Raw genomic sequence first — 23456 nt, 5'->3', positions numbered from 1 at the left:
TGGCTGCTTGGCAAATCAAGATAAAGACACTGTTGCCAAGTTTTGCAGCTATAGCGCGTGTGTTCATTTTTAATAGCGAGGAGGGGGAGAAGAACATATAGAATGGCTAATGATGTTGATTATTCAGCTGGGCAGAGGAACATGTTTGCTTTTCCTTGAGACTAACATGAATCACCACACGATCATGGACTTCCCACGTGGGGGACATTGACCTCATGCCAGCACACACATGGATACACAAACACGTGTGCACTGTTATTCTCCAAGGACCTTATTTGCAATAAGTTCCTCCAGGAACTTTGATGGTGTTTATCACCATTAACTAGATTCCTTTGTTCATGTATGTAATTAATGCAGAGTCTTTGATTACTTCTGCTTAATTTCTAGAAGAAGCAAGGGTTAATATTCTACTCGAGGCTGAATTTATTCCCACAACATCATGATTATGTATAATAAAATGTCTCCAAGCGTGAACAGTGGTGTCCTATGCATTATTTTATCTTTTTTGCCTCTTCCAGACTGATTCTTAAAGTCTCAGGGAGTCTTCCATGAATACAGAGCCTCCTTCCCCCCCCTGTTACAGTACAGACAGTATGAATCATTGTTGCATGAGAGTAGCCTGAAGCAATTTATGCTTTCGTGTGAAAAGTGAAGGGAGACTGCTGCATGAGATTAATGGCACATAAACAATATAGATGACTGTGTAAGCATAGAGCCGGTGTCCTGTGCATGTTTTTTTTTTTTTTCATCTTCATGCTCTTATTTATTTATTTATCCAATCTCAGGCGCTTCTGTAAAAGCAAACGCCCTGAGAGAAACCTTGCCAAGAGGTTTACGTCCCCGAAGTATCTAGAACTAAAATACGCAACCTATCTCGCACTCGCCTCGGTGATTCAACGTTTGCTATAAATTTCGAGTTTAAAAAAAAAAATCCCTTCCAGGAAGACATGTTGGTTTTTGCAGCCACAGCTAGAACAAGTGCAAACACGGGCTTTCTGGTCCAATTCGGGTCAGTTAGGGAAACAGTGAGCATCTTGTGTCATTCTCGAGACTCTTCTCCTGAAGTCGTCTGGTGGCCCATTTTTAGTCATTTCACTCATTTAAAAGAAACAGCAGGACACAGCTTCTCTATATAATCATTTAAAAATAGTTTGCGCCTGTGCCACAAATAAACCGACTGTTACAGCCAGCAGGAGAAGATGTTTGGAATCATTCAACGTTTTATCTCAAAAAGACACATGAAGGTTTTGAACGGCTCATTTTGCACTTGAGTAAAACGGAAAGTGCTTGCTGGGTTAAATTGAAAATGGAGGGTCAAATTAAGATAAACACACGAGTTGTTAAGAAGAAAAAAACATTTTCTGTTTGACCACATCTGTATTATTGGACGATGAAACAAAATCTGATATGTATGTGCAGAACTCAGGCTGCCGCAGAGGCACCGTGCCGCTCGCTCAGCGACTCATTTCACATTTCATTCCAAACATGTAACAAACCTGAATCACTCACTCAGCTACAAACAGTAGTGATTTACTATAATGTTGGTGTGTGTGTGTTCAAACCATACATTAAATTCCTGATATGTGTACGTTTGCCCGAGTTCATTAGAAATTGACAAATAATAGTTTTTTGAGGAGTTTGCTCAGTGAGTCAACATTACATGGCCTTATGAATCTCCCACCAATCACTTTGAGGCCCTCTGAGGATTTCTAATGGTATGCAAATGTAAGTGTCCCACGGGGAATAGGGACTTTAATTAATTTGGACATGGACCACATGTTTCTGGACTCGGGATCGAGGTGTAAACAGATGAGTGTTTGGTGATATACTTCGTCGATGTAATAAAGATGTCCCCATAGCGCTCCCAAACGCGCCGATATGCAAGTGAGGAAAGTCACAGTGTGCCTTGATTTATTTGCCGTTATTAATGAGGCGGCGTTGAAGGAAGTGGTCTGTGGCTGCCAGCGCAATTTCTGACCTCTGAGAGTGCATTAAATCAAGGCATTAGGGAATGCGGTAATAAAGAGGCCAGCTATGGCACTGAACCTGCTCCAAAACAAACAAACCACAACACCAGCACAGGGGGCGGCTGAAATCACACCCAGATGCAGAGGAAGCCAACACTGAAGTCCGCCATCATTTGTCAGTACAACAGAAGCAGCTGTTTGCTAATCCTTTGAAAATGCTGTGAGGTTTGATATCATGTAACACAAAACATCTTTTATTCCCTTCCTCGACAACAACTCGAGGTTTTTATTCGAGCAGCTGAATTGTATTATCTCTTCTGTCGTCAAACTGTTCACAAGTGCTAACATGCTGCTGCTCAGCACATTCAGTGTTTACTATCTAAGCTCTGCTTGTTAGCATGTTGTTATTTGAGACATTTTTCAAGAGCAATTCCTGACGACTTTCCCTCTAATTTTCTAAAATGTTCTCCAGTCAAATCTCCTGAAACTTAACATGCAGACAGTGGGGGTCATCCTGAATAAGAGTGAGGTGAAAATCGTTTGTCAGCTATTTAATGATTTTTTAAAAATAATATTAAAAAGAGAAAGTTATGAATTCCATGATGAAAAAGTAGCCAACTTTCCCTTAAATTTTCTCAAAATTTAAATTGGGGTTCACCATGAACAAGAGTGTGAGAATTGTGCAGAGAGAATGTGGGAAGATTCAGCAAACAGCTGCGTCAAAACCGAACACGCAGCCGCTGCAGAAGGACTCAAGCCCCCCCTCTCTCTTTAAGTGAGCAACAGGAGGCTGGATGATGACATTAATTTTCCCTGCAGAACATCTCTGGTGCTTTAGAAAAACTGACAGAAAAAGCAACGGACATTGTTGTGGGGGTTTTTATGAAGTTGAAAAGAATGACTAAGGGAACAATAGCAATGAAGTCATGGAGGAAAAAGGGCCATGTCTGACTCTGTGGGTTAGCACTTATCCAGGGCAGGGGGTTAGCCTCAGTGATGTGTCTGCACACCCCCCTGTCTCATTATAAATCAGAAGCATTGGAACTAAAGAATAGTTTACTATCTAAGTTCTGCTTGTTAGCATGTTGTTATTTGCTATTTAGCACCAATTAAAATGCAAAGTGAAGGCCCATACTCATTAGAGTGTGGATACCTGATGCAAGCTGTCGGGACCTGGGTTGGAGGCTTTGTGATCATCTTGTAATGTAATGTAATCTTAAGGGGACGGTCACACATACACAAATGTAGAGGTGGTCAACCTGTGGCAATCTCAACTCTGGTGAACTTTGCCCCCTGCGACATTCACCTGCATTCATGTATGTGTGACTGTGCTCTAACAGCAATGTAGCCAGTGTAACAATGGTATCCTTTGAGCCCCACTAGCTGGTAAGCAGGCAGATTATAAGTTTCTTGAAGGTGTAGATGCTTGTAAAGTAAATTTTGGCCTTTATAACTTAGCAGAAGTTTCAACTGCTTACAATATATGACACACTGAAGGAAAGAGGAAAAACCCCAAAGCCAAAAAAAGGGGCAATTTAAACTACAAAATCAGAAAGGAGCCAACACTGACTGCAGAAAGCCTTTGCCTGATTAGACACTGAGTATGGAGCAGTGCCAATGTGAAAAGAATTTAATCTGTGTGAAGCATTGTGCAGGTTAAACTATTGATTAAGTTGTGTCGTCTACTGGTTGTTGAAGCAGCAGTTTCTCAGATGTAACTTTAACACAGGGGGGTGAATTTTTATCCTCCCCTAAAATAGTTTAAAACACCACAATTAACATAGAATGATAAAAACCTGGCAACAGTTTATATATTTATCAATTCTCAACAACATTCTCCCTGGATCAAGAAATATGGCTCAAAGCTCAGATTTCCCGTTGTGTCGACTCGACAGCGCCATTGTGTTGATTTGGTTTCCTGGAAGACATTTTGCTGTCGGTGTAAATAATGCGATTGATTACAGGGACTCTTGAATTGAACCGAGCAGGGGTAATGCTATCAGGAACACCTGGACCTCTCCTACTGTGACAAAATGTCTGCTGTGGAAAAAAAAAAGGCCTACAGTCGTCACACACTCGCCATCTGCTCCACAACCTCTCTTCTCACTGACTCCGTCGTCACCGTGGGCGTGCGTGAAGCCAGCAACTGTACTTCCCCTGAGCTGTGTCACTATAGGCAAACAAAGGCTGCCGGTGCGGCGCCCCAACTAGCCAAACAGTCCATTGACTCCTACTCACATCTGCTTGACCCGTCTGTCAACTCACAATGTTTGCATGAACCATTTATTGTCTTATTAGCCTGACGCACCAGAGACAGACTGCACCTGCCATTGGGTGCGTGTTTCAATTTACTTTGCTGCAGGAAAGAACAGAAACTAGCTAGCAACCTACTGTTGGAAAATACTTTGATTAAGATGTGTATCATGCAGTCGCACCGTTGACAGATGTCTTTTGCTGTTTTTTTAGGGGAATCAGTCTCTTAATGATTGAAAGGATGACGAAAGCAAAGTGGATGTACACATGCAACCAAAGTGACTGAAAAAAGACAATAAAACAAAAGATAATTTAGTTAGAACGATGACGTGTTGAACATTTCAAGATTATACTGTCAAATGTATTAAATTAAAGCACAACATGTATTTGCAAGCTGCCCACATGCAGACCAAGCCCGGGCCATTATTTGGCTTTCCTCCTGTTTGATATGTAACTATTTAATTTCAGTGAATATTGCCTTTACAGTTGAGTTCATATTCTTCTGAAGTTAGTGTCTAATTTCCTGTAACAGTGTGTTTTCCTCTGAAGATTGTCGACCAGATGTTACTGGATGAGAAGACTCTTAATGGACCCAGTTTTGATTGGTCGGTTGGTTGCGGAGAAAAGAAAAACAAACTCCACAGGAAGTGGGAACACTTAGTCAACCATAGACAGGCATCATTTACACTGTAGTAAAATAAAATACAAAGGAGGAAATAAAAATCTGTTTCTCTTTGTGATTTCCCACATATTTGTTTTTTATGCACAATTTTGTGAATAAAAAGTGAGTGAGTGGAAATGTTGGCTGAGGTGGAAAAGTTGATGCATCAACAGAAGCAAAATGAGACAAACTGCAGTGGAAACCGACCTGGCAAACAAATCATGATGTAACACGGAGCATTGGGAGCTGAATGTTAACTGAAGCTTCTGCTCAACTGAAGAGACAATAGTGGCACATCAGATCTGTGTGGAGCGACAAAGACACGGTCACCTTCCTCAAATGAATACATGAACTAGGGTTATATTATAAATAATATAACTCCAGTTATTTGATATAACAGTGAACAGTGTTATGGTGAATTGACGTTTTTATTTCTGGAAATGAGGTTAAAATTTGAGATTTATTTAGATGGAAACCCAACTAACCATCCTTCTATCCACTTTGCCGTACATGACCACATGTCAAATGTGTGCCTCTTCCTCTGTGGTGATATCACATTTATCTGCATATTGCAGGAGATTGTGAAGTTGCCTTTTGTAAATTATTTTCACGAGCATATAGGCTACATATAATTAATTTTTATATTGTATATCTTCCCTATCAACCACACTGCAAACTCTTTACTGTCCCCCTACACTTCCTCCAGTCAAGAGAGGGAGAGTTTGACATGCTCATTGCTCCGAGAGCCGCCCCCCCTCTCTTTTTAAAGATATTTTTATGTGCATTTTTGCTTTATTGATAGGACTGTAAGCAGGGTGGATCTTTTTTATCTCTGCGATAAACAGAGACATTTTTCAAGAGCAATTCCTGACGAATTTCCCTTTAATTTTCTAAAATGTTCTCCAGTAAAATCTTCTGAAACTTGACATGCAGACAGTGGGGCTCATCCTGAATAAGAGTGAGGTGAAAATCGTTTGACATTATTTAATAATATTAAAAAGAGAAAGTTATAAATTCCATGAGGAAAAAGTAACCAACTTTCCCTTCAATTTTCTCAAAATTAAAATGGGGTTCACCATGAACAAGAGAGAGAATTGTGCAGAGAGAATGTGGGAAGATGCAGCAAACGGCCGCGCCGAAACTGAACACGCAGCCGCTGCAGAAGGACTCAAGCCTCCCCTCTCTCTTTAAGTGAGCAACAGGAGGCTGGATGATGACATTAATTTTCACTGCACAACATCTCTGGTGCTTTAGAAGAACTGACAGAAAAAGCAACGGACATTGTTGTGGGGGTTTTTATGAAGTTGAAAAGAATGACTCGGGGAACAATAGCATTGAAGTCATGGAGGAAAAAGGGCCATGTCTGACTCTGTGGGTTAGCACTTATCCAGGGCAGGGGGTTAGCCTCAGTGATGTGTCTGCACACCCCCCTGTCTCATTATAAATCAGAAGCATGGGAACTAAAGAATAGACTTACACATGTGTATATATATATAAACATTTCTTTTTTCTTCTTTCCCTCACATAAATATATATATATATATATATATATATATATATATATATATATATATAATATATATGTGATATTCAGTGTTTAAGCTGCAATTATGGAGTAATGTAATCCTAAACCGTGCTTTAAAAAGAGAACATTTGCTGAATTGTTGGAGAGCAATTAGAGTAGATGGGATTGGAAGTAGATGAGTGTTTAAGATGAGTGGTTAGTTCTCGTTCCAGGCCTCCGGACCCGAAGGCCCGCTGGTTTTTCGCTCTGAACATGTAATCAGGAAGTGGTTTACACCAGGGAAGCCAGGTGAAAGCAATTACCAGCAATCAGCTAGCTGGCGGGATAAAAAGACGCCGCGCCGCTCGGCGGCCCGGAAGACCGGCGGCGCATTCAGCGGCGTCCAACATGCAGCAAGGAAAATGGAGTGATGAACGTCCTGTTGGCTGGGGTTTGCTGTTGTTCTTGGGATTACAGCGTCATATCCGCTTGTCGGAGAGCACGAACGTTCTCTGGGATGCCGATGCTGAAAATATGTGATGCCAGGACTCTGACCGGGAAGAAGATACTGCGTGTATTTCTCCATCAGTAAAGGATAATGAAAGGAATCTGAAATCAAAATAGATTTGAAAATAATCTGTCGGAAACATCCTGTTAAACACTTACTTTGACACGAGAGCCTCCAATTATCATGTCAGTGCTACACACGACGCGTGCCCACGAACACAATGACGAAAATAACTCCACAAACAGTCATTTTGTAATAAGTGGCAGCCATTGTGCCTCTGTGTGATGATCCATCTGTTCAGACGTGACAGTACAACTCCAGGACCATGAAATAACACGAAGCAACATATGCACATTACAACCAAAGTAAATTATGCCGTATATTACCAAAGCTCAAGGTGTGAAATTCCGTCCTCTGGCATTCCTCTGTTGCTTAACTAATTATCACGGCACATTAATCTTCGAAACCCTGAAGCCTCGGTTGAGTTTACCCAATGTGCAGAGTGTACGTGTTTATTCCGGTAAAAACGAGGCGTCTTACAAATTTAAAAGGAGAGCTATCTGCTCCGAACTGCGACACACGAGCACCTTCTTTAGTGTTGGACAGATTCTATCGGAAAATTTGGAAAAACGTCAACGGGGGACAATGTGCTAAGAGGCAGATATGGTCTGACACGCAGCCGACATAATGATATTAAGGAGGAATTAATACAATATGCTGAGGGTGAAAACAGAATGCCATCCTCAATCCATACACATGCATAATAGATGAAAAAGATAGCGCTGAATACTAAACATTTCACTTGGACAAATATGCTGGAGTGCTTTTGGGCTGACACATTGACACTGCTTTCCCTGCATCCCACAGTGGACATGTTGACAAAGCCCTCATTTATTACAGATTCCCAGCCCAGCGAGCATAGTCCCAGCGTGACGCTGATTAGAAGGCTTGTACGAAATAAGCTTGAGAGCCCCATTTCACCACAAACCTATATTCATTTAGTTCTGCAGATTTATACATCCAGCTATCTCGGCACGAAAATCCAGCATGACATGAGAGTGTATTCTGCCCTTTTGTGGCGGGGGTTAATCTCTCTTTCTTTCATGAAGAAACCTCAATCTTACAGTGACCAGCATGTCTCATATGATGCAGCGGCTGGAGCAATAAATTGAATTAAATAAACCCATTAGTCACAGCAGCTACCTTCTCACCTCGGCCCAGATACACTTTCATGGTAAGTTGGTCCTTTTATAAAGACCAGAGGACACAGCTTAAGGCTGTGATGGCGAAGTGACCTTGAGTCCAAAGACAGAGAGCATGTCCTTGTCCATTACTCAAACCAATTAGGACGGCCTGTTTGCTGTACAGCACAGCCCCAGTGTTCTGCAGGTGTTAAAAAGTAAATGTATGCTCATTCAAAAATCAATTCATACTTAAGATTCTCCCTCTTCCCGTCGTGTAGACATGAAACAAACTAGAGGTCGATTAGAGAAGAAGGCGGCTATTGGGGGATTCACCCTGTGAATACTTAAAATGCATGTGAATGAAAAACCAGATGCAGTCCACATACCGTATGAAGAAAGAGCCCAAAATAAGTCAAGGATCGTAATTGTCTGAAAGAATCCTGGCATGTTTTTACAGTTTTTTCCCCTCACAGATAGTTGTATACACACTGAGTTGTCTCCTATCTTTTTAATCTTCCTGTATTCACGAGGAAGACATTCAGAAATAAAGTATTTTGCTTTTAGATTTTCAGCAAACCCTTTTTGTCTGAAAGTCATAGTTCCTTAGTCACAGTGGAGAAATGGTAAAGGTCAACAGAAGGGGTCAGAAGGGTCTAAAGGCATAAATCAATAGTAATGTTTCCACAGTGTAGTTCATCGGGCTGACATAAGCTTTTTAACTTATTCAGTTTCTTATAAAATGACAGAAGAAATCAAGATGTTTTTGGTGGTTATTTTGGAAAATTATTCCATGACTCAAAGGAGTTTTTTCTGATCTTTCCACATGTGTTTAACTAAAAAATATCTCAGTTTGGTAACTTCTAGTGGTCGTTCAAATACAGGCGCAGAGAATAAATGGACTGAAGAAAACAGACTTTTACCATCATCATAACCAGAACTATGCTGTGAAAACTGTAGACATTGGTGCTTTAAGGTGGTTTTATACTTTTTTTACAAATCAATGAAGCAATGCAAGTGCAAGGTTTTGGCGAGGAGGAAGAAAGTGTTGAATAAAAAAACAAGATCTCTGGTTCCTTTGCATTGATCTTGAGAATTTTGTGAGTGTTAGAGAGTGCAATGCTAAAATGGTGCAGTATTGCTTTTTCAGCTATCGTCAAAGGTTACAGCTACGATACAGACCTTGACCCCTGGTACACAAAATACAAACTTTCTTTAAAGAATTTGAACGAACAACCCACAGCGATATTCCAATAATGAGTCTCTTATCTCAAGCTTTCAGTTAATTTGTTTACAGGGTTGTGTCAAGGTTGGCTCTGCAAGGTTTGTCATATGTTAACTTCAGAAGAATCTAATTTTTTTTATATTCTAAACCTCTCCATCACCTTCTCCATGCTCAAGCTGAGCAAGCAGCTCGCCGGGATTCCACCGGGACTATGACTGTACCGATCAAATTCTAATACCCACGAAAAATGCACTTTCTGACGTTCATGTCCAAAATAAACATTTAAGAAACGGATAAAATTGGAAAGAGAGAAAGTGTCTGATTCCATCAGTATCCTTTGGCTGCCAATGGAGGGCTTTGGCAGCAAGCAGAGCTCTTACCATGATGTACAAAAAAAATAATATTAGTGTTTAATATATGATTCCAACTCTGTTTTTTAATTTCTAAAAATATCTGTTCACAATTTAAGTCCTTTCAAAGAATATTGCATTAGTGTGGGTTTTATATTTTTGGATGACTGTAGTAAACATGAGCTGTGAATGTTGGCTTTATAAAACCATGATAAAAAGAGGCTGTGAAGGTCTTAACAACATTTTCCCATCATCCCTGGGGCAGCACTAACGCTGTATTTTGAGAACTACTTCAACAGAAAGTGATTTAATTGTGTTTGGGTGCAATACAGACAATACAGACAATATACAATATAGAGAAGTATCACACATTTCAAAGGCCCCACATGGGAAGAGTTGGCTTTATAATTGAGAGGAAGTAACATCCTGATTATAAAAGCAGAACACGTCGACTCTCTCTTAAATCTCTAACGTGTAATCCAAATTATCCAGGAAAAACAATCACTTCCTGATACAGCAATTAGCAATTAGCATAATCCCTAAAAAACGTCCTTTTTGCATTTCACTGGCTTAATCCGAATCTCACGGGAGTTTGGCAAATGCCACAGCTTGTGTTAAGGACTTACAACTTAACGAACCCGAGTGCTGGTGGCAGAGACAGCAGCAGCATGTTTTTGAAACACGGTTCTGAAATCCGGCTTTTGCTGATTGAGGAGTTGCTCTTCCCGAGCGCCAGTCGGGTCCAGCACAGCAGCGTCTCCGCCGTATGAACGAAGTGTTTCTGAGTGCAGTTTACACGTCTAATAGTGAGCTCACGCATTGTTTCACACTGTGCTAAAATTATTCCAATGGAATACCCCATGGTGCTTTGAGGGAGAGAAAGAGCATGAATAAGTAAACAACATAAAGCGATGAGAAACTTCAAAGGCAATGGGACAATTACAGCAGACAAGATCCTGGAAGCCAATAAGTGTGTTTGTCTTTGTTTGTGACAGTGACTCATGGGTGTAAACAGAGGAATTAGCTCGCACCTCCGGAGTCTCAACGCATCGCGCAGCCATAATTGACTTAAGTCAGGCTGTCAGGGTGTCGCCGAACTGGAGACGGGTTTGGATCCAAGGATCAACTCTATGGATGGTTCCAACTTATTGTTTGTGTCAAGTTCTTGAAAAAGAAAGTAATTGGTGAAAAAGGAGAATCCTGAAGAATTGGCCTAATTTGCGAATTTGTTGTGCCTTGACAAAATAGCATTTTCTTCATTAGAGGAAAAAAAATATGCAATATCCTGCATACTGCTGCATATATCTGCTCTGTAATGCTTATGTGATAACGCCGCCTATACTGGTGGGAAAACCCAACATTTCTATTCTCCCCATCCCTCGGCATAGCACACTATAGAAGCACCGATCAGCTCATGGACACACATTTGAAACGAACTCCCAGCAGTCCCTGTATCTTGGCTCCGTGACCATTCCTGTCAGGGTTTTCCCTTTGACTGAACAAATGCATCAGCTTGTGTCATGAGACCCCATCCCTCGCAGCCAATAAGGAGCATGAGCAGCGTAACTGCTTCAGGAGATGAGGAAGGAGAATTGGAATCTTGACAAGTATGATTGACATGCGTATTTGTCCCAAGGTAGTCTTATTTGCAGAGATTTAAAGACGTGTGTAAACCAGCATTCTGCCGAACAGAATCATTGTTCCTCCAGACTAGAAGCACATCCCGGCAATTCTGTTGCATGCAAATGATCTTCTGGGAGAGATGAATCCCTTTGAGCATAAAATGACTTTAGCTTATACTTTATTTTGGGTCCAAAATAAATTATTTAACAGATGAAGCAGTGTCTTTCATTTTCAGACAATCTGTCCATGTCGCGGAACAAAAACACAAGCACAAGTCCTCCCTTCTATCCCAGCCACAGTGGAGGAGAGGGCTCCTCTGAATTTTATGTGGCTCTTTTGATGGACACAAAAATAAAGTGGATGTGAGCCTTGATGGCGGTCCATAACCCACGGCCACTTCACAGCAATGAAAGTGGGGTAAAAAAACAGTGAATTAAATTCTTACCATAAGTAAAATAGACTTCCACTTGAGAGCATCAGAGTCTGGCTACAGCAGGGCAAGAGAAAGAGATGAATGTGTGTGAGAGAGGAGGAATGCACATGAATTCTGAGCAGGACCGAAGGCAGGATGAAATTGGCTACACCCATTAACTGCTCAAGAGGGTTTTTTTTTTTTTGTCCGTATGCAAAAAGGATAGAGCCACATTTCTCCTTCCATAATTCTCTCACGATACAATACAGATCGCAAGAATAAGATCAAACCAATCTGTAATCCTGAAAATGAAATGGAGAGAGAAAAAAAAATCGAGTCTCTATTCAGGCAAAACAAAACACGAGTGAAAGGAAAAACCTCCTGAAAGGTAATTCAACACCGAGCTCTACAGTAGGTGTTGATCCAGCGTATTGGGATATTTGCTGCATAAAATATCAAACCTGGGGAGGACGGTAGTAGTAACACTAATTAGCTGTGCTGGGATAGTTGCAGCTTCGTGGCTGCACTTGTTAAAATCCGAGTCTACAGAGAACTACAAAGAGAGTTTTCACCTGAGATTTGAAGAATTCAAAATGGGACGATGTTAATATTCTATAAAAACCTGTCTGCAGGCTATCTGTAGAACGGAGTGGTTTTAATTGGGACGGTACTGCCAGTGCAGCCCTGCCGGCGTTTTGCTGTTCATATTTAATGCCACAATAAGGAAATGTGTTTTTTTTTAATGAACATAAATGTCAAAATGTTCATGCTGACAAATAAGATGTTCATAGAAACATTTGATATCCACTCTGACACGGCATCATTTACAGGTTCACATAACTGGGTTAAAAGTTAAAGGGATAGTTCACCCAAAAGCCAACACTTGAATTTTGGGGTAAACTATCCCTTTAAGACTGTGATCTGCATGAAATGGCCAAACTATGACCTTTCCCTTGGGAAGATATGCTTCCTCATTTTCTGACAAGGAATCAAATGTGAAGATTGATACCATTCTCATGTCTATATGTAACTTATTTACATGGAGCAAGATGCTAGATAGCTTAGCATAAAGGCTGGAATTAGGGGTAAACTGCTAACCGCTCTCCAAAGGCAGGTCAACAGTATCCACCTCCCAGCATATCCAATGAGTCGCTATGAAAAATTGTTGTCAACACTTGAATACATAAGTAAATACAAAGATGGGCTAGCTTTTCTCAGTGCTCAGATTTTATGCTAAGCTAAGATAAGTCGCTCCGGGCTGTAGCTTCATATTGACACTATAGACATGAGCGCTAGACCATATACATACATATTTTCTATCGACAACTTATTCTCTAAAGGAAACAGGATGATAACTTATTCACACACACTCCATAAGTTCTAACTACATTTGCAACGAATGTCACACTGCAACTTTTGAATGTATATAGTTGAATTGTATTTGAGTTTTTTATGGTAAACTCTTTGTACCTTGATTTAATTTAATTTTAATTATTGCACTGCTCAGTTGTTGACCCTGTGTTAACTTGCACATAAAAAGTAAAACTTGAAACTGAAACCGAACTGACATTCCCCAAATCTCAAAAAGACCAGAAACTGATTAAAGTTCAAATTAAACTGAAATAAATGAATAAAAAAGAAAGAAATATTATATTATATTATAAAGAAACTGTTTTTAAAAAACTTTTAATGAAAAGGTCAATCCCCACTGGGTTTCTAATTAATGTGTGGCCCATGGCACCAACACGTCCAGATATGCCCTGCAATTATTGAACCATTCACCACTGAATATATTAAATACCATATAATAATATATATTTATCACATTTATCATAGAATCCATATAATCCGGGCTCCATATTATAATTACTATTAAACAATGTAACTGAAATTACATCAAGTGGAAAATATGGGGAGCTGCTGTGTATATATCAGCTGTACAGACGATGGCATGTTTACAAGAAGTCTTCTTACACATCGGGTAGATGACTCCATTGTTCCGTTGATTCAAGAAGGGGGACAGGAATAACGTGGAAGTGCGCTACTGATCAATACATTGATTTATAGGGTGTATTGTTGTGTGTGTGTGAGAGAGAGAGAGAGAGAGAGAGGTAGAGCTGGAGTAAAAGGCTAAACCCTATCTAGCTGTCGGATATAATAAGTACATTTTCTGTGCCATGCTGCAGAGAAGACGCTGCATACAAGAGATTCTCAAACAAGAAATAAACATGATTGCTCCTGTGGTTACTGGAACCTCAGAGCTCCACGATGCTTGGGAGTTTAATCAAGTGGAAAGAGGGGTGGGCAATGAGAAAGACCTAAGTGAAGCGGTCCACTCTCTTGACAGCGCAGGGGTATGCTGCTAATTAAAAAGTTTAATTCCTCAACTGCGGCACTGGCATCAGAGCACTCAGAGGTGCGTCCTTGTGAGTCTTGGCACATTCTTATCAGGCGTAGGCAGATTCTGCCATGTTGGGAAGGTGCAGGACAGGGAGGCACTGCAGCAGCACACAGGCCCAGCTGGAAGGGATGGCATCCTGCCTACATAGGGATCTGGCCCACCTTGGTCTTTTCCATCTCCCCACTGAGTGGAGTCACAGGCTCCCAGTCAGGTGGCAAGAGTCAGGGGCTAAGCTGCCCATGGAGCAGCTGAGAGTGGGAAAGCAGGGCTAAACAAGGGATAAGCGCTGGATTTAGACTTTCTGCTGCTGGGCCCGGCAGTGGATCCATGTCTACATCACCCACCTCCTGTCACCAGGTCCTGTCGTACGACTGGAGGTTGCAGTTAGTTGAGACTGTGCAGCAGCACACACTGTTCCTTCAGTGTCCGACAGCAGCTAAATCAGACATGATACACTGGCACTGCCTCCATGAGTAGACTTTAATATGTTGGAAAAAAAGGAGCTGAGATTTTTTTTTTGCCACTACAAAAAGGAGCTTTTTGATGAGGTGACGTGAGTTGTGAACTGACATTCTTGCGTGGCCTCGGCGGAGGGAAAAGTTCTGAAGCCATTTAGGATCTATTGATGAGATCAGACTAACACAAAGAGAAAAGTCCTTGAAAATGGCAAAGCTCATTACGGGACATCCTTTGAAAATGCCACGTCTTATGAAGCATCAGGAACAGATGATAGAAAAGCAGCTAGTAACAAAACAAAACGAATTTCCGTGTATGCTAGGATAAAAACAAAGTCTGCTGGGACTAATCACCATGGAGCTGGAAGCTATCGCCGATTCGTTTCTCTGCAGCCTTGAAAAGAGTAAGAACCCTGTTCCCAAAGATTTATAGGCACATCTCCTCAGCTTTTATTGCGTAGGGGGTTAAAGTGTCATTTTAATAACACAGAGATATTAGAGCTTGCAAACCTCAGGAATACTTTGGTTCTGGTTCACCGTTAGCTGATTTATGTTCAAATGGCCTTTCGGGGGGATAGAGAAAGAAACGGTATGCACATGGAAGCCTCGCTGGATTAGTTTTTATTGCAATTTGTAAATCAGGCAAGTCAAGTTCAGGATTTTGTCTGATGAAAGTTAAACAACTAAAACTAAATGTGTTTGGATCAGGATTTGCTTTTGTGTTGTATTTTTCTTCACAAAATGTGCTTTTAATGTAATTTGGCCAAGCACCGACTGTGGGGCTATGATTTTGGTAAATGATGTATCACCTCATAAACAGGTGAGCTTGGCAACAAATCCTTTTACACCGGGTCGGATCCATACAGTCTGTGATGAACCTTGGTTTTACGAAAGGTGGCAGCTGCTGGGTGTAAGCAATAGGCTGACGGAGCCATACATTGTTCAGGACAGCTACCAGTGTTTTTAATATGCATCTACAACAGGGGTGGGGGAAATCCCACTTCTGGGCCCAACATGGCCTACGAGAACATTCATGAATACAAAAAAGCAACTGAGAGATAAAAAAAATTCTGTACAACGAGCTGATCATGGGGTCACTGCTGTGTTCGGTTTTATTGCCAAGCACGACATTGCACGAGGTGTTTTTTTCGCCAAAATCCGCTGTGAGTAGCATCATCATCATCATTATCTGACATCAGTAGACAAGCCAAAGACAACCTGTTCCAGCCATTGCATCAGATAGGTTAGTGTGTCCAATAATTTTATTATTAAGCAATATTGTAGTCACAGGGTGTCACAAGGGCTTGTAAAATCAAGGCAGTGAGCTGAGTGTACCCCCCTACACACACCCCAGTGACAACAACCCAGAGGAAGAGTTGCTAGAAATTTTAAGATCTGTGATTCACTGCCACATAGGCTCTTGATGAAATTCTGTTCTGTGTTGATGCAACTGTATCTCTAACTCTTGAATCATCTCAACTTTGCACCCTCGCAGATATGGATACTGAAATCCTAATGTTAGAATATTTATACATCTAACCCCAAATGCATTGTTCTTTACCTTGAATTGTAGCTTTTACTGATATAATCTTAAGATGTTTTAGGACATATCCACTATATTTAAAATAACTCAATGACGTATTTAACTAATTCCTTTATAACATAGAACATTCCTCATTACAAATCCAGGTTCTCTCGGTGTGAAAGAACCCATTCTCATTCCTTGTGAAAAGACAGATATAACTGTTCCCACTTTACTGACTGGCCAGTTCACACATCAATGCAGAGCAGAATTCCATTGAGCCTCAATAGATGAGAACCCTCAAGCCTCCTGCTGTATTATTTGAACTCGTCACACACGCTTTTCAACTCGAATTAATCTAAAACGGACAGTCTGACACTTTTCAAAATGGTGTTATTTTTAACAAGGTAGAAGGCAGATACTGCCACTGTTAATCTTCCAGTCAACTCAAACTTCAAAGTGCTCGGAAAATACCTTTTTTATTTTCCTATTTTGTAATTAATAGTTTAACCGTTTCTAAATCCGAAAATAACAGCTCTGCCAAGAAGATTCAACTGTAATCAATCACGCCATGTTTTCTACATGACCCCGACAAGGGTTTTCAGACGTCTCTTTTTTTCTAGATTCTTGCTCTGGAGGTCACTCTGTTAAAACCCTATTTGTTAGCGCTAACGTAAACATCATTTGTGTGGCATTCTGCAGAGATGCTGAAAATAGTAGTAGTCATCCTCACTAATAAGCCCTCATTAGGGCCAGTCCCTAACTAGCGTGAATTCCTGCTGACAACGCTCACCCACTGAAAGCGTAAATCTTCATATATGACTGACAATCAATGACATTCTTTAGCTCAGTTAATGGGGCCAGCTATCTTCCCTCGAAAGTATCTGAACACTGGCAGGGAGCTGGAGTTGCTGTATTGGTCATCATGCATCAAATGTTTCCTATTCCAGGACGGGCATTTGCACCGGGTTGAGACGGGCTCAAGAGAACAGATGAGTTAAATCCTTGCGGTGGTGGCTCATCCTCTTTGCTCAGAAATGGAGGCAACATTAGAAGCGCCAATTGGCTGATGAAAGTCCTCTGTGCATGGTAATGATGGCACTACATTGCTAATTGCTTGTTCAAGTAAGCCCAAAACACACTGGAGAAACTGTCCAAGAGTGCTAAAAACAGGAAGAGAGCACCAATCACCCATTTGGGGCCCGTCTTTGGGGGCTCACACCAGACCCAGATTCAACCTGCAGCGCTGATGTGAATATTAGATGTGTGGCGGATTTAGGAAAATATGTTTGTGGATGTAGATTTCTGCGTCTATACAGGAAGCTAAACTCTTCAAGCCACATCCTTAAAAAAAGGAAACACGTAGCTCATACTCTACAGAAAAAAGCAAACACTCTGTAAGGGTCCTTTCTCTTTGGGAATGGGAAAATTGTAGGATCCAAACGTCTGGCACCATTTTCCCAGTGGTCGTAGATCTTGGACTTCACTGTGCATAAATCACGGATTTCCTAATTTAATGTTAGTAGGTCGATCTATGTTTGCTCGGACTATGCTAAAATGAGCATTTACTTATTTTTTAGCATGAAGATCAACCTACTGTAACTGTAAATACAGCATCGTGCTATTCTTTACACAATTACATGCAAATAGTCACAAGAAAGGATATGTAAATTTTGTTGTAAAGTGATGTATTGAATGACAGCTGCAAAAGAGTGGATCAGAAGAATTTCTCTAATAACCACATATGAAATTATTATTTAATTGATCGGCCATTTGAAAGGAAAAAGATACAACTATAATTACACAATAATCAAGGAGAAAATAATCTTTGGAAAAAATGAGGCTTCGTTTTTTTTTTGCTTTACATCTTTTTTGTTTGACTTTTACTTAATGAAAAATCATTGGCAGATTAATTGCTAATAAAAGTAATTAGTTTCAGTCTACTAATAAGAACGCATTTAATTTGCAGTATATCATTTTTATGAAGGTATCACTTATGTCCAACCAACAGAGTAGGTAGAACAGCAAAATCACACATTAGAGATGTAAACCTCCGAGTAATATGTATATTACATTTCAAGTTGTTATTATCTTTTTTTTTTAAATGTTTTACTTGATGAAGTGCTATTAGGATTAATCTTTCAGGATTGCATATAGAAAAACCTACAAGTTCCCACCTGTATAGACTTCAGCAGCAGTCTGGTGGCTGCTTTACCTCCCGGCGTCGTTGCTGTGGAACATGTGGGGGTGCGTGTTGCCTACCTAGAACAGCACATATTTTCTTTACTGTCACCGGCATTTGACCATTTCAAACATTTGCCAGGATAATGGCAGCATCCTTGGAGGACCTGATCCTTTATGATATGTGTCAGCAAGGGCCATCTACTGTACAACTCCCCAGGGAAAGCTAGTGAGGCCACTACCTCTGACCTTCACTGAACCTCACAGTGCACTGCAGCAGCGAAGGCTCCGGAAGCTGGAAAACATGTAGACTGTACATGTATTTGGAAATTCTCACTTCATCACATCAGACTCAAATGGAGCTTCCTTTACGATGTTTCCTTTCTTCCAGAGTTATCATAAAAAAATGATATAGCAATTCCCAAAACTCAAAACTGTCTTCCTAAAGATCAGTAGGCCTGAATATGTGAGGAATAGATAGTAAATGATTTGTACGGTGCAATAACACCAGCACTCGCATGGTGTTACTAAGAATCCATGAATCACGTTGTATTAGATTACTGGTCCCATTCAACTACAATGTCAAACGGTTGAACGCTTTCACATCCATTAAGTGCACATTAGACAGAGCATCGCAGGCCGAGGGGAGTGATACTGTAAAATGCGTCATTTAGACACAAACAAATAAGCGAATCTTTATATCAGTTCATCAGAAACGGTGATTCAACTTGTTTTTAACCATTTCACTTTTCACTTTCGACCATGAAAACAAGCACAGATCTCAGCCTGGTGTATCCTCCCCACTGGTGACAAATGTTGCCTGTATCTCTGTTTCCTCCCTGAACGCACCATTCTGAGGTGAACACTGCACACAGGACAAAGACAGATGTAAAATTAAGGCTCTTTTAGGGATTTGTTTGGCTCGGGGGCCCTAAAACACACAAGCACACTTACTATTATTTATGTAAGCATGTCATACTCCTGTCTAATGAGCCTTTCACCGTGAGCGTAATGAAACAGCTTGCATTAACACAGGCTAAATTAACAGCCGAGAGCTCCCATGTCTATGCAGCAAGATGAAAGCAGATGCTCCGCAACCCAAACACGGGGCGTAGCAGACCCGGTTCTGCGGAGAAACAGAAGGGGACTTTGAATCAGCCAGTCAGTCATTCTCATCAGCTCATTGACTCCATTAGAAAATCCTGAATTCCCCTGGTCAAACATCATTATGTGAGAACAACGCCCAACTGAGCCATGACCAACTGACCATGAATGAACCCTCAAATTGATTTTTTTTTTCCTCCTGTAAACAGGGCAATGATAAACAGGTTCTTCTCTGGCTAATAAACCTGGACTCAAAGTGAAAGTCAAGTCACACACATGAGAATCAGTGTCAACAATTCAACCTCCCCTGAGAGCCAGTTGCAAAGCTTAGATAAAACTTCTCAGAAAACAGAGTACAAAACGTCACTGTTAGGAGAAAGAGCTAACACCAGGAAAAAAAGACTTTACTAGTTCTTCTTTAAGCACTTACATTTGTAACATAATGTATGAAGTCCAATCTGTTTCACATGGACACAAACAGTATTCTTATGTAAGAATGCTTTTCCTGTGATATATGGATATGCATGTGTGTATGAATGTGTAAAAGATACAGAGGAATAATAAACTGAATAATAAGCCAAAGAAACATCTAAAAATGACCAACAATGACCAATAAGTATTGTCTCACAATGTGTCGTCTATTTTCATTTTTACCATTAAAAGCAAGAACAAGCCTGAAGTGTCAAATTGTGAGTCAAAATGCTTAAAACTAGTATCGTTACTCTCGTCTGTGTGTGTTTCTCCGGTACACGCGACCTGAGAAAAACACCTGAAGGAAAGTGTGATTTTCCCTCAAAGAAGAAATACTGTTTAACACAAAAGTGCATCTTCACATGGGGTACAATGTATAATAAATATACACCTTATAATATTGGAAAGTTGGATTTCGAATTAAGCTGCTCAACTATATAATAAATCACAAAAAAATGTTGGACACAACATTTTAATTCTACTCATTTTACTCAACTGTTTTGCAAGAGAATTACAATGATCACAGGGTCAGATCAGAGTTATATAATGATTTGGAGAGTCACTGTCAATTCTGTTTGCATTTTTGCAACTGTAACCACTTTCTAACACTGTCATTATACACTTTTTTATTATTATTATTGTTGCCCCCGTTTGATTCTGTCATTACCTCATATTTGTGTTTGAAAATCAACTTGCAGAGACTGAAAATGTCTTGCATCAGGGAGATTCAGATTTGATGTTGTTGTTGTTGTTGCAGCTTGGTTTCGTTTTTACTTATGCAGCTGCAGACTGACTTGGAGAGTTTGCATGGCAACATTACGCATTAACTTTGACAACCTTGAGAGAAGGACTGATGCTGACTCTGATTGATTATCTCATCTCACAGGGGACTCAAATCCATCTTGGAAGCTGATTTCCTACCCTTAGTTTTAGATTCATTATGTCTAGAAAAAATCCAAAAACACAAGGGCATACTTTGTAAAATATTTAACCAGGAGAGTAAAGTGCACGTGATTGGTGGTAAATCTTGCAAACAACAAAAACATGCGCATGACACTTGCGCGTAAAAAGCAGCAGTCGTCCTTGAACAACGAGATCAGAGAGGAACGGTGAACTCACTTGTACCAGTCCAGCCCCCTCTCGTAGTTCCTGTCAAAGAAGTGTGGCTCGTTCCCCACGGCTCTGACGTCCGGGTGCACCCGGAGCGCCTCCAGCAGGGCTCGGGTCCCCCCCTTCTTCACCCCGATGATGATGGCCTGGGGAAGTTTCTTCTCCCCGTAATCCGAGGTGCAGTTCACCCTGAGTTCGCTGTCCGTGGTGCTGAATTCCTGGTGCTCCCTCTCCAGCGCGGTGGTGTGATACGCAGCAGCAGCAGCCGCCGCCGCCGCCGCCGCAGATTTAGTCGGAGCCGCCTGCGTCCTAATCCACTCCACCGTCCTCTGCTCGGCCTCGGCATGGTCCCGCACGGCGGAGACCGCGGTGGTCCCCTCGGCCCCGGTGAACTCGGCCAAGCCCTGGGAAGCGGAGTAAAGTTTCTCCCTCAATGTCACAAAAGTTGTCTCCTCCGTCACCAGCCGCCCCTGGTACGCGTAGTTCTCTTGCAGGGGGAACTGCAGCGAGTTGTAGCAGCTCATCAAGCTGTAGAACAAGTAGGTGACAGAGAGGGAGAGGGTGAACATGAATAAGATTTTCCGGGGCACTTTAGAGGTGAAAACCGAAGTGCTGGACCAAAATGCCATCTCTGATAGCAGTGATCCTCTCAAAGAAGTGGCCAGACATGTTTCCACCCCGAGTCTTGCATTGACAAAAAATTCAACGGCAATAATCAGTCACTATCAGCGCCGGTCCAGCTACGAACGCGTGAAGCTGGACCAAAGCAAATCCAAGCGAATCGCATATTTATAAGGATATGGCGACGGGGGATAAATAGATCGTTAAGATTCCGGGAAGAATGCCGCGTTCCTTTTCTCCAGTATCGATTTCTTATTCCAAAAGCTGACAGACAATGTCACAATTTATTGGACTGAACTTGCAGATTTGAGAGGCTGGAGGTCTGGCGTCCTTCCAAATGAGCAGCCCATGGCTTGAAGTGGACAGAGGGTGATGGACGAAATCCTGACATTTTACGAAGAAGAGGAACAAAGAAGAAAAGAAGAGCGTTTTATTCAAAGTGGGCTTCCTCTCATCAGCCGCTCAGCTCCGAAGTCCAGTCCAGTCCAGTCGGTGATTCTCATCCATTCACACAGGCTACAAATCCACCGAATCTCCCCAACGATACGCACGATCCTTTACGCGTCTCTCTGTTGAGTTTGTGCGTAAAAAAAAACCCACAGCAGCCTTCGCACAAAAGCATCCACTCTTCCCGATGCCTCCCGGGGCTGCTGCTCGCCGTCCTTGCGCCTTTCTCACATTGGCAGGGTGCTACGACGTGCGCATCGGCTGGGTGAGCTCATCTCAACTGAAGCACTGTAGAGCCACACAGTACAACTAGTGTGTACACCCACTTCCCCCCTCTATGTGTGCACGAGTAAGGGCTATGAACGTCAGATTTCCAAATCTCAGATGCTCGTGTGTGTGTGTGTGTGTGTGTGTGTTTGTGTGTGTGTGTATGAGAGAGTGAGAAAGCTGCTTCTCCCTCTCATCCCTGTGACTATTACGCAGACTGGGGATCACACAGCTTGAATGTATAAGAGCTGATCTCATTGTGGAATGTTTCTTACTGCGTAAAGTTCACTACAAAAACTCCATCTCCAAGATTATTTTGATGGAGATGATATTTTTTGCAGAAAGCTCATGTCTGCACCCTGCTGGTTTTCTGTGGAGCATTACATAAGTTCATTTTTATGAAAAACACACAAAAATAAGTTTTATCGAGATTAAATTAAAAAATAATTGAACCGGATAATGAGCAGCGGGGGTTTTAAAGGAAAACTAAAATAAAGGGTCATGTTGGTTAAGGGTCGGAACGCAAGAGAGCACATCCAGAAAACAATCCTGTGTTCCGGCAATATCCTGAGGATGGGGCGTATTATACACTGAATTTATTATACATGGGTGCAGACTGTAATTACTGATGAGAATATTCACTAGACCTTAACTTGTACACTTTGTTGCCGCAATATGAGGAATTTGAAATTGCACGCCATCGAAATGTCTCCCCGTATTATAGAATCTCATTCATCACACACCTCCAACACGCCAGAGAGCCGGCGTCCCACTAAGTACTGGGTCACAAATAATTTGCCGTTGCTCGCTCTCAGAACAGCGAGCCACTGTTGTGTATTTCAAGTTGTGTCTTTGAAATATAGCAAACATTTGTGTGTGAATGCCCGAGACCACTCTTCCATTCACTGCCCATGTATGGCTACTTCCTACTCAGAAGTGGTCTTATATTTTTGGACCCCAAATAGATGCTATTCGACCAAATCTGTCTTTACTAAAACACATCTCATCTTTAGAGTGTTTGAATGCGACTAAATGAAAACAACACAGCGAGGTGGCTCTTCTGCATTCAACCAGTGCATTGCCAACACTTTAGAAAATCTGTCTTTCAATGAGAGATACAAATACAATGAGAACATATACATCTTCCAACTGCAGATTTTTATTACATCAAGATTTTTACAACGTAGTGGATA

General features: G+C 41.3%; 1 protein-coding gene across 1 annotated transcript in view; it reads right to left on the bottom strand.

Moving 5' to 3' along the window:
• Positions 1–22387, bottom strand: part of hs3st4 (heparan sulfate (glucosamine) 3-O-sulfotransferase 4) — a 75825-nt gene extending 53438 nt beyond the window's left edge. Inside the window, exon 1 of the mRNA XM_035179768.2 lies at positions 20938–22387. Coding sequence (XP_035035659.1) covers positions 20938–21557 — 620 coding nt within the window. The 5' untranslated portion in view covers positions 21558–22387. The remainder of the gene's footprint in view (positions 1–20937) is intronic.
• Positions 22388–23456: the final 1069 nt, after the last annotated feature.

Source organism: Hippoglossus stenolepis, chromosome 16 (genome assembly GCF_022539355.2).
Source record: "Hippoglossus stenolepis isolate QCI-W04-F060 chromosome 16, HSTE1.2, whole genome shotgun sequence".
Classification (NCBI taxonomy): domain Eukaryota; kingdom Metazoa; phylum Chordata; class Actinopteri; order Pleuronectiformes; family Pleuronectidae; genus Hippoglossus; species Hippoglossus stenolepis.
Note: the sequence above shows the minus strand (reverse complement) of the source record. Positions and strands in the feature narration are given on the sequence as shown.